The sequence below is a fragment of the Corvus kubaryi genome, unplaced genomic scaffold (assembly GCF_017639235.1).
Source record: "Corvus kubaryi isolate FWS band 111438036 unplaced genomic scaffold, C.kubaryi_AGA036_p1.0 65367, whole genome shotgun sequence".
NCBI classification, from domain to species: domain Eukaryota; kingdom Metazoa; phylum Chordata; class Aves; order Passeriformes; family Corvidae; genus Corvus; species Corvus kubaryi.
Window position 1 is genome coordinate 79630 of NW_024581948.1, and position 20302 is coordinate 99931.

Genomic DNA, 20302 nt, shown 5'->3' on the forward strand with positions numbered 1-20302 from the left:
TATTTCCAAGAGAAGACTTCTGTTCAGTCAAGCTGGCCTTCTGCCTCTTCTGCTTGACTTCTGACATTTGGGAATTGCCTTCTCCTGTGCCCTTAGGAGATGATGATTAAAAAGTGACCAGCACTGATGGGCCCCAGTATCTGCAAAAAAATTTCCCCAGGGAACCTTACTTACTAATTCCATGAACAGCCTGAAGTCTGCTCTTCTCATGTCCAGAGCTGAGGTTTTGCTGATACTTTTCCTCCTGTCAACAAAGATTTTAAACTTTCGCCAAGATGGCCACCAATCTCCACTTCACTCATGACATCGACTCTGTTGACAAGCTGTAGATCAAGGAGGGCACCTTTCTGAGTCACCTCCCTTGGGGCTTGTTCCATAAAGTTGTCACCCAGGGTTTTTAAGAATCTTCTGGCCCAGGTTGTACCAGCTATGTGATGCTCCCAGGTAATTTCTGGCAAGTTGAAGTCCCCCATAAGGACAATGGCAGTCCTTAATATTCTTTTCGCACAAATCCAGAAATTTAAACAACCCAGTAAAGACAGTAGGCTATGCAGCAGCATATCTTTTATAGCCCCTAGGTGTTGACTGACAGTGAAGTTGGTATTTGCATACTCAAAAGCTCAGAAATCAAGCCTTGTACAAAAGTCACACTGTTGGCCAGACTTCCTTCTCTCTCTGCATTAATATCTACATTTCCTTTTCTCTGCAAAGGCTGTACTGGTTGTAACAGTAACTTTTTATCCCCACACTGTTCAAATGTACATGATGGTCACTAATTCCTCACGCATAATCCTGTGTCCACATCTTCACTTTCTTAATGGACACCTCTGAATAAGAGAGCACAGGTAGCACTGCACAAAGGATTACTTTGGCTTTATACAGCCCATGAAGATTTTCTGAGAATCATCTTATTTCAGTAACTTTCTAAATATTAATATTAATGACAATTCAACTTCTGCTATTAATATTCATTAAGTATGATGACACAGTAGCTTGGGTTTTTTGTTTGCTATCTGCAAACTCAGAAAAAATTCAAGAGCTTAAGTACAACATCAGATGGCTGGAGTCACCAGACCTTTATTTAAGGAGTTAAAAGCAAGTATAACATAACACACTGATTATCTATTATGTGCAGTAGTGATATAATTGCATTGCCAGTAAGGTCTGCATATGGATTTTCTACATGAAAGCTGAATTTGTATCTTTTTGCAGAAGACTAGAAACAATGGTACCAAATAACATTTACTAAAATATTTCACAGTTCTGCAGCCTCAAATCCGCTTACACAAATTAACCCAGCAACAACAGCAGACATATATAAGAGAAGCATTTTGTTTACCAACATGGACTATATCAAGGTAAAAAAATTCAAAGCAAGATCACTTTTTCTACTAGCTCACCATAAGACTCATGCTCTTATTTAAGTAACCATACAACAACACATCCAGCCATAGGAAACGAAATCAAAATTCTAAGTCCATATATGGACCAATAGACATTTACAAAATACTCTTGCTAATGTGTATATGGCTTAATTTTCCTTTCATTCTTTATAGTAATAAAAAGAAACTATCTGTTTCTTTCTAGAAAACCTTTATTATGAATGTTTGCATTATATTTTGGGGGGATTAAATATGCAGTAAAGCTACATCCTTATCCATCTGTCTTTTCAGTTTATACACCATGATGTTGCCTGCAGATAAAAACAATCATAGCAAGAAGAGCAAGTTAAAAAAAAATACCAAATGTCATTAGCATACATTCAGATCACTTGGAGCACACAGAGAATACTGTTTAAATGCTTACCTTAACTATCCCACGGATATGCATTTTTGCTATCATCTCTGCAGTGTAAAGAAACATCAACAGAGTATCAAGAGCAAATGTAACATACTGGAGAGGTGGATAATGCTCGAAGGTCTTTGGAGTGTTCATACATACAGAAATAACACTGATGATGGCACAAATTCGTAGTAAAGAGTGTACCCACTGGAAAAAAACAAAAACCGAACACAAGATATTGCAAGATTGCTTTGATGTTCAAAAACACCTCAAATATTCAGCCTCCATAACTTATCTGGCACTCTTTTGTAAACACACGTCTGTGTCCTTTTACATCACGATCCACATACAAAAGATCTTCAACCAAAAACAAGCACTCCTAAATTACTTATACATATATAGACCCATATATAATTTTATTAGTTAATTTGTGAGGTTGTATAATTCAGAAACCAAGAATTAAGAGCCACGAAACTGAGAACTAGGATTCCATAATTTCTATTTTGTGGCATTTGTAATTCAATTTCTTTTCAAATGACAAGTCATCACATTTATGGGCAGACAATAAGTAGAATTAGTTGAAGTTATAAATTGGGTGGATAGATTAAATAAAATATCTGTGGAAAATTTTAGCTCAACACTTAGAAGAAATTATTTTAAAATAAATTCACAATTCAAAAAACTAAGTGAGAGGCACAGGATTAAAACCATCCTTCCAGTTATGAAAATAATAATATAAAAAGAATAAATATAAAAGAGACTATGTCACAGACAGCTACTTCTTTCAGGATTCATTTTTGTTCCAATCAAGTTTTGTTGCTATAGGAGAACAGTTCATTTCTATTACTACTTAGGACTCAGTCCCACTCCTTACTGCCAGTCAGAGAGGGAGGTGTAACAAAAAAGCACAACATATCAATACAGAGGTTTAGGGTTGGATTTTTTTATTTTAAATCAAAAAATCATTGAAACATCTTGAAGCTAGACAAATATAATGAATCATAGTTGGTAAAGTTGTACTTATCAAAACAAAAAGGAAAAGATACTTCAGCAAGAAAAAAAATCTTTAAACAAAAACCACTGAAGTATATTTATCAAAATTGTTCGTCTGGGGAAAAATTCTACACTCATTTACAGTGTATCTCAGACCTTTTGATATCCAGAAGACTTAAGAACAGCTACCGAATTTAATATTCACTGTTCACTCACTTAACTACAATGATATTTGACCCAAATTGAATAGCTCTATCATTTGCATACTCTGAGCCCAGATTAATAATTTGGAAGCAGAAGCCACCTGATGAATGATCTCTAATGTCCCTTTAACATCCACTTTGTTTTGAACCTTGTTTCAACTGAAAAAATTAACGTAGGTATTAAAGTGTGGCTGATATAAACCCCATTCTCTTCCACAGTAAATTGTCAGTACTACAAACACTAAGCAATATACAACTAGTCCATCAGCACGACAAGAAAAAAATTATTCAATAAAATAAATTCCTTGTGCATTGTGTGATGAGAAATGTAGGCAAATAACCCATCAAATATTTCTGCAATGACATTTTGAGTTTATTACAGCAGCCAATATAAACAATCTACTTAAATCATTTACAAGACAACATCCATATATTAATTCATGCTAAATAGTTTTAGGTGTTAAAACTCAGCAGCAAAGCTGAGGGCATCTGGCATCCTTACTGCAAATGAGATGATGGTTCCCTTAAATGAGTGCAATGCTAACAACAGGTATTATTTCAGCATATTTTACTTTCTGCTATTAAAAAGTAAAAAATTTATACAGTAAGAGAAATATGAAAATGCCTTCTCTACAAAACCAGAAATCATTCACAATATAGGAATCCTGGATGCATGCTCACTGCATTAATAAATAATAATTATTATTCATATATAAATAAATTCAATAATCATAACTATATTTACATGGTAAAGACATTTTCTTTATACTGTACAGTCTATTAATAACTCCACTCCTAATGTAACTTTCCCCAGTTTCAAGTTGCCAGACACTTTTACACCTCTTCTTTTCTCGGGGCAGGTTTTAGGTTAAATGACACCAGAAAAACGAGAGCTGTACTTCAAAATTAACAACCAAAATACACTTTTACATTCATAGATATTGTAAAAGGAGATATTTGAAAGTCAAAAATGCTTACTGCTGTCTACCACTTGAACAATGAAAAGCTCCTTTTAACATCCTTTTCAAAAGCTCATTTTATGAACTTTTAATTTCAACAAACATTTTAGGAACAGGAGACATTGAAAGGATGGCTGTTTTAAATGAATCAATCAGATGGACTGGTGGGAACACACTGCTTAATCATCCCATAATTTTGCAACAGCCAAAAGAAACAATTTTATTTAGTCTTTGACATTTTTCAAAAAATTAACTGGTACACTAGCAACTATAATCCAAAATTTGTTTCTGACTAGTACCTAATTCAGAATTTTTTGTGGAAGTCATATTTCAACAATACAAGTTACATTTAACTTAAAATAGTAATTACATAAAGAGATACCTACTGGTTTGTTAATCCATAGAATATCTGCATTGTCTGACAAGGATTCATCGGGACCAAAATCTGTAACTGGCTGGGCTTCCACCCTTGAACTCTGTTTCCTTTTGAGCATCCTGAAGTTAACTTCTCTTATCTATAATCATGAAACCTCCTTGGTGAAAAAAAACCCAGAAAACATTAATTCACTTAAACAGTTTTACGATGCATTTTGAATTGTTTTATAAATAACCTAGAGCATTTTGTTTTCATGCATACTTTTGTACTTACTAATAGGATATTGATTTTACTATATATAAATCACTGACATGACTCTTGTTAGTTTACAAAAAAATTATACAAAGGTATGCAACACAGACAATTACCAGAAACTTAGCAATGCTGACAGAAAATTTGTTCCAATATGCAAAGAATGCTATTGCTATGAACTTCAACACTGAGTAATCATTGGATGGATTTGACCTGGAGCCATTTAATGAAATGGTGACATTTCCATTTATTACACTAGGCTAAGATAAATCCCAACATGCCAAAGGCAAACAGGTGATGTTAAGCAGCCAGTAGATGTTATTTACTGAAATCAGAAGAGCCTTTTTGCTATATACTACTATTAACACATTTTTCTAATACTTTTTTTTAATGTTAACAATTATTTATCCAACAGCCAGACAGCTGTCTGTCTGTGGGGCATGTGTTGGCACATGGAAGGATGGAGGAAAATGTGTCACTTTCACAAGGTCAGGCTGAGTCTGGATATTCCTGCATGGGGGGCAGTGACTGAGCCTTCTGTATGCTCAGCCATGTGAGCCACAGCTAGGGGACACACCAAGAGAGCAGAAAGGTGAGTTAGATCTTAGTATTGACTTTCCCACAGACACAATTCATGGATCCCAGAGTCTAAACAAATCCAAACAGATGAGGAAGATACACTCTCCTGGGAAGTAGCTGTCTGCCCGTGAAGTACAATTCTATTGTTCATGAAATACAACTCCTTAGAGATTTTTTTTTCAGCCAAGTGAGAGGGAGGAAGAAAGCAAGATCTTGAGACCTTGTTCTGGACCTTTAGTCTGGACCAAGTGCTGTTCGCAGGTGACACTGCCTTGTGACAAACAAAAGTGTATCAAAACAAGTATAAGAATCATAGAACGCTTTGAATTCAAAGAAACCTTTGAAAATATTTAATTCAACTCCCCTGCCATGGGCAGGGACATCTTTCACTAGATCAGGTGAAAGTCCCATACACTTTTCAATGATAGGGCAACCACAACTTCTCTGAACAGTCTGTTCTTGTGTCTCACCACCTTCATTGTTAAGAATTTCTTCCTTATGTCCAATGTAAATCTTCCCTTTTCCAGTTTAAATCTGTTGCTCCTTTGTCCTGTCACTACAAGCCCTGGTCATTACAGCCTCAAGTATCACAATGACAACTGCAACATGAATGCATGGAGGAAACACTGTCCTCGATTAGCTGGAGGCAACAGTGGTCTCAGGACTGCAGAAGTGCCCATGTGCTTGGTCTCAGCTGGCCTTTTCAATCCCATGGGCTGCTGCTTCATGTCCAAACACTATGCATGCATCCTTGTCTGTCTCTTCTTTTAGCTTTTATGGCAAACGTAAACCCTTAATCTTATTCCAAATCCCTCAAAGTCTACCCCTCCTCTGTATTCTCTTTCAGATTCAAGAGGTCAGTTCCTGTCTCTGTAAAACCAAGTCTGAACCACTGGTCTTTGTACAAACCACACAGTAACAGGGCTGAGGTCTTGTACTAATGTGCCCAGCTGGAGGAGCTGACATTATGCAATAACTGATTTTTTAAAACAAACAGAAATCATATAAAGGCACAAAATAAGGGACAATTTCTGACACCTATATTCATTTTAAGTGGTCATTCACAGCAACCTTAGTACAAGTGAAACTGGTAAGCTGTCACTAAAAACATGCAAATACTGGAAATGGATATTATATATTAATAACCCTTCTCTAACAAATGAAGACTGAAACAGTATTCACAGAGATTGTATGCTCTCACGTTCATGCTCAAGCTTCATGCTCTCAATTCTGTCTTCTAACTGAATTGACTTCTTCCTTCTCTTTAGCATTCTTTTTCCACTTTCTCTTATTTATTTCTGTCAGAGACTGAAATACTATAATTTATGACTTAAACATTTTCTTGAAGGACTTTTAAAACTGTATTACAAAAGCTGCAAAGAAGACTATGGCACCCTGAATGGGGGCCCTGACTGAGGCCTTACACTGCTGCTCACTGATGAAGATAAGATAAAGTAACAACTCAGGGCTGGGGACATTCACAGAGCACAGGCTTAACACCTCCAAGGTGGAGACCACAGCCCCAGGGCTATCAGCTGCCAGGCTCCCACAGACCCTCGCACCAAGGGGTGGAGGGAGGAGAGGCTTTGGGTATCTGGGAAAAGCCTGTGGTCAGAGGTGCAGTGACTGCCCATCCTCCACTGTGCAGAGGAGCCCAGCTGAGGGGTCCTCACTGGGGGGAGAAGCTTATCCACAGCAGAAAGGGGTGACATGGCCCATCACAGGGGCCCCCCTCAAAGGAGTCCCCAGACCCTGCACCAGAACACCAGAGATGATGCAACAGACCCTCTGTGTTGCAAGGGACAGTGTCAAGCCAGCCCCTGCAAGGGGAGACACGTGGGCGTTCCCACCTGGCCCGCAGTGTCTATTAATCCACGGGATTCTGCACTCTCTGGTGTGTGCTGTGGTGGGGTGTGGCAGCGTGGCCACGGCAGCGATGGGGGACCCTCACCACCAGCAGACCAAATGCAGGGGAGCTACGAGACATCATTGGGACCCTCGGATGGGTGATTGCTTCCACCTAACCCCTGTCATGTCTCCCTGTTCCCCCACCCCCCATGCACACTTCTTTTTTCCATTTCTTTCTCTCTTTCTTTTCTCTTCCCTTCTCTTTGCCTCTTTTACTATTAAATAAAATACATCCATTTTTTGGCATCAACATCTAACCTCGTTTGGTTTTAATCTCGCTTCTGGGAATATTTTGAACCTTCTAAGTTCTTTCCGGCTTATGCTCAGAAACTTAGCTTGCTTTGCTTTCCTGGGTTTAAACCGGATCGTAACAATTTCTCAGCCTAATGTATTGACCTTTTTTCTCTACTTAAGCACAACCAGAAATGCTTCAAGTCTCAGAGATGCTGGTGTGCTTTCTGAGGTCATGAAACCTTAAAATCTTACATTTAGCATAGTGATAAGAAGTTACTGCAATGCCCTGGGAACTGCATTTCCCAAACCCTTAGGAAAAAAATCCACTGCCTAAAATGTTTATTTTAAGTATGTTCTTTGGGAAACTGTTACTTAAAAGCAAATCAGTGAATTAACAAAATAATAATTTTATGTTTACTAGTTCTGGTAATTGCTATTACTGTCCTCCTAGTAAGCTTTTAAGAAAAGATGTAGAAATAAACAGAATTAGTAAGATAAGCACAATCAATAATTATGAGAAAAAGTTCAGGATTTGAAACACTGATTTTTTTTTTAGGCACTACTAATTTTTTTTTTAAATAAATGGTGGTCTAAATAAAATACTATGTCCATTTGGGGAAGAAAGCAAATTATTATCAATGCTCTTTTAGAAAGACTGTTGTTTTTATGCTTTTCTGAGAATTGCCTATTTATATATCTGATGTGTAGGAAGATTAGCCATATCCTTCTAATGAAATTCCCACTTATCCTTTTACCCAGTTCCTCTTTGTTTGTTTGTTCAAGTAATTTTTTGACTGGTCCAGGCACAGAAAATAACATGAACTTTAGATGTTCATAATAAATATCCATAACGGATTCAGTTCACATACTTAGATCACAGAAATCACAGAATATTCTGAGGGACCCAGAAGGACCATCAAGCCCAACTCTTAAGTGAATGGCTCATACGGATATCAAACCCACAACCTTGGCATTACTAGCACCATGCTCTGATCAACTGAGCTAATCAGTGTTGTGACTGAAGAGATTAGAATTCTTATTTTTAAGAGGAAGCCTTGAATAAACAAATCTCCATGTATATAAACCAAATGGAAGGGAGGAAATGTTATGGAATATAAGAATCAGCTTGTTTACTTCTCTACTTGAAATGACCAGAAATGCACACAAAAAATTCAGAATGAAGATGACAAGCCAATAATATTCTGGAAATGGTCTTCAGCAAGATTATTCAAAATACAGCATAGTTGCTTTCAAGCTTTTATGCAACTTTTTTTGTTGTTCTCACTACTTTTAGTTTACCAGGGAATACACACGCTTTTCCGTGTGCTGCAGTTTTGGGACTCTGGTATTTATGTACAGAATTTTAACCCTTGGACTACTAATTCCTTTTGCACTTGTTTCTTCAGGGAAGAACCAGCTGGAGGATGAAGAGAAGGGGAGCTGTGCACGAACTCCTTGCAGCATGTGACACGCAGTGAGCGGCGCACCAAGCTGTGCTAAAGGGGGGGATGCAGTCCTCCCTAACCCTGATACAAATCCACCCCTGCAGCTCCCGCATTGATTCCGACACACGTCATTAGCTCTTTCTTTGATCACAACCTGTTATTAATGTGAAAGGCTTAATACATTCCCTAGGATGTAGTTCTAGCTGCTGTGCTTTTAAGACATACTGGGTGCAGGGCTTTCAGACAGGAAAATATAATGGAGTTTTGGGGCTACAACCACTTCATATTTCTTTGGAGTACTTTCTTTATAGTAGCAATGAAAATTCACATTGCAGGTGAACCTTTTCAGGGAGCAAAGTAATGTCTTTGCTTTTAAATTTCTCTTATTTTTAGAAGCAAAGGCAAATTAAAAGGAATAAAACTAAACAGAAAATTACTCATACTCTGAGCCCCTCCAGATCCATTAGGCCAGCCTTTTCTCTTCCTTTCTATCTCTGAATTTGCAGGCATGTTCTGCAACCTCTACACTTTCTAAACCACCCCCACCCACTAAATTTGCAGCTTCTGCTGAAATGAAAGCATGCCAGCACAATGGTTGGGGTGAACATAAGACCCATTGTGCACTTGGGAAAAAATGATCTGAAGAAGGTATAAACCAGTTTGCAATATTCCCACTAAGAGCAAGACACTCCTTCTGATGGAAATATGCAGTTCCTAAAAAAATCAAAATACAAATTTTAAAAAGTAGCTTATCCTCCACAACATCAAAAGCTGAGAAATCTGAGTCTCGTTTATAAAGCAAGCTCACTGTATATAGCATAATCTGCTCAAAAGATCTCTATCACAAAGTCAGGGAAACATGCTTATAAAGGCTCTGGCTGATAAAAAAGGCAGCTGAAAAATGACTTCACAGAAATATAAACAGGAAAATAAAGCAGATATTCCTACCTACAACTTATGGAAAGAGTTCAAAAATCAGACAAATCCTTGGAATCAGCAATGCCTGGCTTCCAACATACTTTTCTCCTGCTGCCTATTGACTTTGTCACCTGAGATCATATGAGTACTGCCTGAAGGTCCTCCCAAGGCAGACCACCTACTAGCACTCTCTTCAATTCTCCTTTGAAAATGTCAACTCCTCTTCCAACATTTCCCAGACCAGGGACACAGAAAGTGGCACATACACTTCAAGACAATAATTACAAATGTGAGAGCTAAAATGGGTGACAGAAAGATGATGTGAATACCCGTAAGATACAGCATGATGACAAAACCCCATTTCCATACTACACATTAAAAAAGCCCCAAAGTACAGGCTACCTTAAAGAAACTGATTGCTCTTAACTGTAGCATGCATTACATGGTTATAGCAAAAATATAACTTCCCATTCTTTCATCTCACAGCTTTCTCCTTTCCTTCTTTGCAAACTGACGCTATTTATGTATTGCCTGCTCCCTCCATCCACGCATTCTTCCACCCCTGTACAGCTAAATGGCATTTCAGTATTTGTTTTCATGTAGCAAAAATTTGACGTGAGCAAGTTGCACACGCAATAGTATAGATATATTTATTTTACTTCTAAAGTAAGACAGAATTCCAGTGGATACAATCACATGGCACATGCTACCTTTATTAACTCATAACTAATTTCAAGTTAAGACTTATTTCAGTTCTTTTTATCTCTCTGTGGTATCATTGTATCTGATGAAATGTTCTGAAATGTTCTGAAAGATCTCTTTTTTATTTAAGCATGATATACCGCTAATAACTGACCAAACTTTAGTATTTATTAAAAACAAAGCTGGTTCCTCACAACGAAGGTACACTGAAGGAAACATTCTAAAAATCAGGTACATTCACATTTTCAAATAATTTAGATACAGGTAGGAAAGAACAACTGATGATATCTTGTACTTACTAACAGGATCCCAGGCCAAAGATACCAGGACTAGGGTTCATAATTATGCTGGGAAAGGTTTAACAATTGCTTGAGGCTGCAAATATAAGAATATCTAGTCTCAAAACAGACAGGTGTTCAGACTTTAGCTCTTTGCTCGCAATGCACTTCCAGTGTCTTGCCTTATTATTGACTAAGGACAATGCTCTTACAGTATTTATTTCTTACATAAATTCTTCCTCTCAAATGTAGCCAAAATAATACTCAGCAAGCAGAATCAAATATCTCATTGCATACAAAGGCAGATCTCTTGTGAGTCAGACATACAGTCTACTGCTACTGTCACATAATCTTGTTCTTTTTACTATAACCCTTCTAATATCTGGAATATACAATTTTGAAGAAACTACACATGCATGTACATGGTGCCATGATGCAGCCACAAATGGAACTTTTTAATTTTAAATAGAATTGCTTAGCTTTTCCACATTTTTTTAATTAAGAGATTTGGTTGAGTAAAAAAAAAAGCCAGAACAACTGAAGATGATTTTTCAAATGATACTTTTAGACCACACCATGTCACATACCACTACACCTGTTTAACATACAAAACAGAGATACAGGTACTCCAAAGCAACTTATGTAGTAAAAAGAAGGTACCCTCTCACATTCCAAAGTCCCAGGTCCCTATGTATCCCAAAGCAGGAACACATCCAAGCATGAAGCAGCTAGTTCCCTGTACAAGTAGCCAGCTTTTGCTTTTCAGTGGAAACCAAGGCACAAGACTGGTGAGCACCCTCCATCTCTCCCCAACAGGCTGGTTGTTGGAATGACCGGTGAACATGACAGCTTTCCAAGTCCTACAATTATGCTGTCAGAATGGCTGATAAAACACTAAAATTTACTGATGGCCACTGAATGCACAGTAATTACAGAGAAAACACCAGTGGCACTGTATTTCCTTTAGGAATACATAGCACAGTTTAACAACTAGTTTATTTTGAAAGTTCACTTTGACTGTGGGCCACCTACCCACCATTTGCTGACCTAAGATAGGTCAACTGCAATGTAGTCTATACAAAAAAATGTCAGAGCCCATTCCTGACAAAGACATGCAGCAACATCCCTAGTAAGAATCATGCTGGAAAAAAACAGAGCAGTGTTCTGGAACTTGCTTTTGCAGCCTAACCCATGTACAGGTGGAAATTGTGTTTACTCCTTCGGGAAAGTAGGGGGACAGGCAGTACCAGGTCATTGTTTGAGTGGATTCAGGGAGCAACCCATCTTCTCTCTGTAATACCCCACATTCAGTAACACGCTCTGAGTACTGTGGATCAATTTTTCCGGGTTTTAAAGGAAGGAATGAGGGTATCCTTCCCAGAATGATACAGGGGTGGAAAGGAGCTTCTCTGTAGGCAGACAGCTGGCAGCATGCCTGCTTAAGTGATTATTTTAATGTTTCTGGTATTTTGTTGTATCATTAATTATATACTAGTGTGCCTAGAACCTTGTATACCCATCTTTTCACAACTTAAATACATAAAAATTAAAATAAACAGCAATTATATTCTTTTAGACTTGTTACAATTTTTGCTAAAATAATTATTGAAAAAATTGAAATATTCTAGATCATCTTCCCTTCCCAAATTCTTCCTTTTCTATCCTTTAAGAAATTGCCAGCAAAAAAGTTAATGCCTATAGATTTTAAACTTGAAGTCCTGAAAACAGAATTAGTACTTTTTCTTTTTTATCCTCTTATCTTTCCTTTAAAACAAATTAATTGATGTGCCCTTACTGCAGGGCAGGTCCTAGAAGTTGCAGCCATAACCTCTGGTACTGTAGGTACTGTACCCAAAGGCTTTATTTTGGAATGAAGTAAAAAAAAAAAAAAAAGGAAAACTGAGTTCACAGAATCATAAGCCAGTTCAGGTTGGAAGGACCTCAACTCTACTCTCATGAGACCCCACCTGAGTTCTCCAGGGGGCCCAGCTCCAAGGCCTGCAACACAAGAAAGACATTGATCTGTTGGAACAAGTCCAGGGAGGCCACAGAGATGGGCTGGAGCACTTCGCTATGAAGACAGGCTGAGGGACTTGGAGCTGTTCAGCCTGGAGAAGAGAAGGCTCCATGGCAACCTTAGAGCAGCTTTCCAGTACCTACAGTCCCTGGGGAGAGACTTTTCACAAGGACATGTAGTGACAGGACAAGGGGGAATGACCTCAAGATAAAGGAGGGCAAGTTTAGATTAAATACTAGAAAGAAACTCTTTACTGTGAGGATGGTGAGGCACGGGAACAGGTTTCCCGGAGAAGTTGTGGATGTCCCATCCCTGTCAGTATTCAAAGGCCATGATGGATGAGGCTTTGAGCAATCTTGTCTAGTGGAAGGTGTCCCTGCCCACAGCAGTGGGGTTGGAACTAAACGATCTTTAAGGTTCCTTCTAACCCAAACCATTCTATGATTCTATAATCTCAGAAAGTCTGCAGTCGTATCTTGTGCTCAAGCGTGACAGCCCAGGCTATTGCAGTTTACTCAGGTTACTCCAGTCTGATCTTGAAAACCTCCAACAAAGGAGGTTTTTTGAGCAACTTGTTTCACTACTTGATTATCCTCACCGTGGAGGGGGGAAAAAAAGAGAGAGAGATAAAAGATGAAAATATCGTAGAAAATAAAGAAAGGAAAAAGAAATTACCTAGTAGAACCAAGACAATTTGCAACTGTAGTCTAGGACTGGTACTTCTCAAAGCAAGGCATTTATCAGTACTTAACCAATCCAGGAAACTTCAATTTAAATAAAAGGTCCTATGAAGGTAATGAAAGGGAGAACAGAGAAATGTTGAAAGGGAAAGAAAATATGATTCAACTTGTAACACCCATATTAGGCTGACTTTGCTCTTTATCTCCAAAAGATTTCATGCTCAAAGTCTATGGGAAATCCAACCATGGAAGCATTCTATCAGTAGCACAGTAAAAATAATTTTTGAATGCAGCACTTCTAGTTTATTCACAAGCACATCAGAAATCTTATTTGTAACAGACTGAACTCTTAAATACCTAGGCAGGTGTGTAGGAAACCCAAATCCCCAGAAGTATTGGTTCTATCTCATCATGAGCTACTCATGCCTCAAGAAGACATTCTCATTGGTAGAAGTCTTCCAGGGCTAGATCCAGTAGCCCATTACCCCCTACAACATAGTGTGATAGTATTCATCTCCTACTGTGAAGGTTTAAGTTGCAAAATGTCTTTGACTCAATACTTAGGTTTCGATGAATGCCATACAGACCTATACAGTCCTCATGGTACCAGCAGTGTCCTAGAGCTGGAAATAAGTCAAATCAGAGTAAGTCATATTTCCAGGTGGTATAGTTTAAATGGGAATGAACTGTGATGGACCACATTTCAGATTAAAATAAAACAGATGCACCAAACAAGAAGACTAAAGCAAAAATGACATGCTGATTGTTACAGTTTTGAAAGTTACTAAGCTCAAACGGTAAAATGAAAAAAGAAAACAAATGAAAACAAGTCCAACTGCTCCTAGAAGTCTGCAAAGGTATATGCATATTCTTGAAGAGCACTGGAGTCTTCTAGCAGCCAGAGAGACCAACTCAAAGAAATGTGAAGTTAAGAAACTTTGGCTTTGTGATTCATGCAGCAGAGCATAGTTAATTGTTAATATATATCATTTCTCTGTTGATCGCTCAGAGGGCAGGTGGAAAGGGGCTGCTGGGGAAGGAAATGAAAACAAAAAGGGGACAACGAAATGAATCAGGAAACTGACGATGCTTAAGACAAACACAAAATACTCAAACAGCAATTAGTTAGTGTTTTCTCTGTGTAAATATTTGCCTGAATGCAATAATGGTTAGCCTCCCAAATCATAGCTGACTTAAAAGCCATGTTTGCACGTTAAGGCCATCAGAAACCTTGATCCTTTCTAGAAATATGTCTCTGATTTTACTGGAGTACTAAAATAAATAGATGTCAACAACAAAAGAATATTAAGCATCTCTCTCTCGATGAACGAACCCCTGACACCGCACGTTAAAGAGATTTAGCCCAGGCCTGGGTACATCGCTACCTCCAACCACGCCAAGCCCGCAGCCCATGCGAACCAGCCGAACGCTCCCCTCAGGGAGGGAGCTCTCCACGGTGACCCCCGTCCCCATCCACAACCACCCGATGAAACGAGTGCCCCCCGAAGAGGCCTGCTCGCCCCACGGCCCGCTCTGCCTCACTGACGAGGGCTGCGGAGGGTCGCGGGGCGCGGGGGAAGGCCGACGGCGGCCGGCCCGGTGCGCCCCCTCCCACCGCGGGGGAAGGACGGCCGGGGCGGGCGATGCGGAGGGCGCCGCCGCCCCTTCCCCCTGCCGCGGAGCCAGGCGGGCCTCTCGCCGCGCCCGTCCCTTCCCCGGGAGCCGCCAGCGTTCCCGGCACAGCCGCGGCGGCCGCGGGCACCGAGGGGCCGGGGAGGGGAGCGGGGAGGCGCGGGCCCCCACCGCGCTCCGAGAGCCAGCCGCGTCCGCCGCCTCCGACCTACCGCCAGCATCTCCCTTCATGGCGCGGTCGGGAGCGGCCCCCGCGGCTGTGCGGGTGTCGCGGTGCTGTGCCAGCCTCGCACGCCGCCCTCCCCGCGATGGATCGGGGCGGCGGGGCCCGCCCGGCGGCGGCCGCGCTCAGTCTCTCGGCAACGGCGGCGGGGGCGGGCGGGGAGGAAGCAGGTGCGGAGGAGATGGTGCCGACCGCGCACGGGCGCCTCGGAACAAATAGACCCCCGCCTTGCTCAAGAATCCGGCTGGGAAGAGAGGTGGCTTAGCGGCCCCGCAGCCGGGGGTGATGCCCACGGCAGTCCCGTCACGCAAAACACCCCCACAGCGGCTTGGAACTGAGCTCGCTGAGCCCCGAAACACAGGAGCGTTGCCCGGCTCGGGACGAAGCCCGCACTGCCCCTCTGCCAACAGCAGCGCGGGCGGACGCGCCACTTGCTGCGGCAATTTTGTAGGGCTTTAGTTTGCGCTTCAGCTTTTTTTTTTTTGTTGGTTGGTTTGGGGGTTTGTTTTTGCTTTTCATTATGCTCTTAAAGTGCTAGGATAGATAATTTATTTTGGTAAGAACCCCTATTTGTACATCTTAGGGCTTCTTCTACTACTGGTGCACCTCTTTGCCCTACTTCACTGGTGGCATCAGCTGGGTGGCCTGGTTAATTTTCAGGTTACTGATGAGCCATGTAAAAGCACAGTCTTGAGCTCCACAGCAAAATAAATTCATTAAATAGTCTCCCTTGTTGGGCTAGATTATCTCAGAGGTCTTTTCCAGCCTAAATGACTCTTTGAAAGAGATATCACAATTAGACAAAAAAAGAAATACTTGGAAAATTGTTTCTGTAAATCAAGTTGACATGTTCCAATCTGTATTTTTATCTTCTTGAACAAAGAAAAAAAATAGTAAAGTTGTGTACAATTTATGTTTAAATGAAACTGGATCATGGGGAATAATGTGAGCCTATAACTTTCTGGAGATGGTAAAGATACGGAATAGGATTCAGAAGACAAAGCCCTTAGCAAAATACCCCAGAAAGCTGAAGGAAAGTGTATGGCATAAATTGTATTAGGCTCCTTTAAATTATATCTATTTGATGCTGGCAACCAAAACTAATAAGCCAGTTAGGGAGCTGGCCTCAGGATTACAGATGCAGTCCTGCCAGCACTACTTACATGTATTACCAGCATTAGCAATTCCAGTAAATTTAAGCACCTAATTTTAGTGTTTGCAGTTTTTGGTAACAGTCAGCTGATGTTTCATGAGAAAAAATTTGAAAAGCAAAACAATTTAAGAATAAATGTGCTGACAAATAATACTCTTCCCATTTTGTCTTTTCCTCCCCACTTACATTTCATTACTTGGAATAAGTTGCTAGGCAGCATTATGCTGTTGGTGATAGCATCTCATAAATGAAAACTGACAGTTGCAAACAGTGAAATGTTGCAGCTATATCTAAACAAAAGAAATCAACCTTTGCCAGCAGATGTGACTTTGTGTGGCATTTTTTCTATGGATATACTGGCCTCTGGAAAATAATTCTCGATAGAACAATTTTCCAGTTGGAAGGGACCTCAGGAGGCCATCTGGTCTGACTGGTCTGCTGAAACCAGGCTCAGAGATGAGATCACACCAGCTTGCTTAGGGCTTTATCCGGTTGGTCTTGAAAACCTCCCAAGACAGAGACTGCACAGCCTCCCTGGTAAGCCTGTTTCAGTACTGGACTGTCCTCATGCTGAAAGATTTTTTCCTGACATGCACTTTGACCCTCCCTAGTCTGCTGTCTCTCCTCCTGCAATGCACACTTGGGAATAGCCCAGCTTTGTCCGCTTGACAGCTTCGTCACAGAGCCTGGCATACTGCTCCTAGGTGCCCCCAAAGCCATCTCTCCTCCAGGCTGAAAAAGCTGAGCTCCTTCAGCCTCTCCTCATGGAGCGAGTGCTCCAGCTCCAACCACCTTGGTGGCCTGCCACTGAATTCATATATTAGCACCTGTCATGTGTTGGAGGGGGGTTTAAAATTTGCTACAGTAACTTAGATACTGTTTAATAAGTTCCCAAAAAGAGGGAATTAATTTCCTTACATGTGGTTTGTGTTATAGAATACGTATTATGTATTTCGCACTTCTCCTTTTACCTGGTGTCTTATTTGGTAGCATATTGTTACTACCTGCCCTTCCTCTGTGAACCACAAGCTGCTAATGGGGACCACACTTTCAGCAGAAGACTGAAATCTCTTTGACAGCCTATCTGTGAGCACAACTTGCATCAGATGATGCTAGTGCTGGAAGAAGCCTTTGATACCTTGATGTACCTGCCTGTGTAAAGGCAAAACCGGAGTCTTCCATTCATAGAATTGTGCAGATGTTGGAGGTCTCCTGTTGGCAAGAAAAAGCCCTTTCTTGGGCTTTCTTCTCTGCTATTTGACCACAAATTTACTTTCAGACCTGGCACGTGAAAAGCAATTATGAACATTTTAGAATTCAAGTGGCGTATAGCAGATGTGTGAGGGTAAAATGGAAAACTTGGGTATCTGTAAAATTGCTAAGATAATTTTGCAAAGAGCCTATTAGTCCTTTAAAGTCTGTAACAATGTTTAATATTTAAGGCTGAAGTCTGTTTTAATTCTGATTTAGAAAATTCACACTGACCTAAGAAACAAGCCATAAACATATATATAAGGACAGAATTTGGGAGTTAATCTTACAATGTTACTTGATGGTAATGTTAAATAGGTCAAAAGGAAAGAGATTTCTTAGTAAAGATTTACCTCTAATCTCTACAAATCAAGACCAGATAAAGGAATTTCCTTATTCATCCTTCAAACTTCAACATGTTTGAAATTGGCCGTGGCAAAATGTCCATTCCAAAGAAAATTTTGGAAAATTCCAGAAGATTTGTATGGAGAATTCAAGGGGAGAATTCTCAACCTTACCTATAACTTTAATTTCTGTAACATGATCTACAAACACAGTAAGATCTTCCTGGATAAAAGGTAATTAACAAACCAAAGTTTCCTAGACCTGCTCACTCAGTAAGTCCTGAAAAAAAGGGGAATTCAAAACATCTATTTATTTTACATGTTCCCTTACAGAATTTGGACAGCCCTCAAGCCCTGGTTTTACTTCTGAATTTATTTGAACTTTATTTGCTCACTTGTCCTTACTTTCTCATAGCATCTCTTAAGGATGAAGAGTAACGTAAACAAATTTTGAAAACATCCCAAGGAGCTGAGCTTATTGAGATTGCCATTGTTGGAATTTGATTTACCACTTATGCAAGAACGCAGTGCTTGATCAGATTTCAGATAGTCTGTAATGACTAAAAGAATTCATGAAATATTCATTTTGAAATTATGCTTGAGCTTTTAAAAAAGGTCACAAAATATCATTTAGCAATTCAGAATTAAACCTCAGACCCAAAGGAAGATTTAATCATTTTGGCATAGGATACAAGTCAAAACCTGCTAAATTTCTTCCTGTTGCTCTTTAGCCTCAGTGTCCAAGTCCTTAGTCATCTTAATGGTGTTTACCACAAAGTTCTCCTATAGTCTCAAGTCCTTCTCTACTCATGCTGAGAAGCACCTCGATATTACTGGAGTCCCATGTGAATCAGATGAGCTGAGCAGCCCAGTTTGTTTCCACCTGTCTGCTCTTTATGTCTCTGGCTAGTGGTAGTTTCACTCAGAAGTGTGTAACCATAACAGAAATGGTCACACAGCAACATCAGACTAATGACAGCAAGAGAAACTCAGTTAACGTTCATGAGTAACTTTGATTGGGATGGGTTAAAAACTGTCATTCTTGAGTGTCCGTGACCTGTGTCAACATTGATGAACCAGAATAAAGGACATGGAGTATGGTTTTCTTAATTGCACAGCTTAAGGAGAGTCCCAAGTCTGCAACTAACTGTGTATACAATTAGTTTGCTTTCAGTAGGTACCGAGTTCTCAGAAGAAGGGCAATAGTGGTGTTTCCCAACACTTCCTTTTTCTTAATTTCTGTCTCTCCTTCATTTTTGGTTTAACAGCAAGCAGTGCAAGACAGAACATTGAAAACATACAAGATGGTTGCTGTTGCCCTGGAGAATCTGGTGTGCATGTGATCAGTTTAGGCACTCAACCTGAGTTACTGCTGTTTTGCCCTTAAGAAGTCAGCAGCATCTATTTAATTAATTTGCTATCCTTAGGAAGAGCTCTTCGGTCAAAACATGAGAATGATCCTTCATTGTAACTTAGTCAGGTAACTAGTTAAAAAGATCACAAAATAGTATTTCTCACTACTTTTGATTTTTCAAGATTCCCAGCATGAAGAAACATTATCCCTTTGAGAAATAAGGCACAAATTGACCTCAGAGTAATAATTTATGGTGAAAAATTACATGCCTTTTATTTCCTTTCTTGGGCTCTTAAATGACACTGTTAGCTTGGCTTATAACAGAGCTTTATTTGCTTTCTGAAATAAGTGCTAAACAGCTAAGAATGCAATAGACTTGAGTTTAAAATGCACTGTTGTTGCTGGCATTCTGAGCTTTCTTGCAAGATCATGCTTAAATATCTTCTGCTTCCTTAAGGCCTCTGTAAAAGCAGAGTATTATTGCTGTTTAGGGGAATTCACTGAACAAACAAAAGACCTACTAGCTATTTAAAGTTTCAACTGAGGCATGAAGGAGTAAGCTACGTTTTTACACAAGAGTATAACACAATAACATCTTGATTAATGTTGGCCTATGAACTGTTTGGGTAGCATATATACTGTACTATTCAGGCCAGCAACATTCAGACCAGCTCAGCTTTTATCTTGTTCTAACCTTGATCCAAAAGCTATTTGTATTCCCTGTGTGATACCCTCAGCTGTCCCAGATTCCATGTCATGTCAGCAAAATTAACACAAGGTTTTCAGTTCTCCACAGCTCTGGTGTACTCTGTCTCCTGCTCCCTTCCAGGGATGACACTGACCAGCACAGCGATGAGTCTCGAGAGCTGCATGCATTTCTGAACTGTTTAGTTTAGACAGATTTTAGTTAACTCCATCAAGAACTTTGCTTCATGGCTGTTAAAGTGGTTTGTCACAGATCTTTACAGCCATCTAACGCAGTGATTGTATATCCTGATCAGAAGAATCACTGGACACTT

At 39.9% G+C, this 20302-nt stretch overlaps 1 protein-coding gene across 4 annotated transcripts in view; it reads right to left on the minus strand.

The window, feature by feature from the left end:
• LOC121673370 (sodium leak channel non-selective protein-like) overlaps nt 1-15594 on the minus strand; it is an 85646-nt gene extending 70052 nt beyond the window's left edge. The window contains exons 1-5 of one of the 4 annotated variants that reach the window (XM_042046632.1): nt 15171-15594; nt 13914-14356; nt 13322-13431; nt 4324-4470; nt 1807-1989 (exon numbers count right to left, since the gene is read on the minus strand). In XM_042046632.1, the coding sequence (XP_041902566.1) occupies nt 1807-1989; nt 4324-4431 (291 nt within the window). In that variant the 5' untranslated portion in view covers nt 4432-4470; nt 13322-13431; nt 13914-14356; nt 15171-15594. Of the gene's footprint in view, nt 1-1806; nt 1990-4323; nt 4471-13321; nt 13432-13913; nt 14357-14711; nt 14837-15170 lie in introns of those variants that run through there. The other 3 variants (XM_042046630.1, XM_042046633.1, XM_042046631.1) reach the window with 3 other exon arrangements.
• Nucleotides 15595-20302: the final 4708 nt, after the last annotated feature.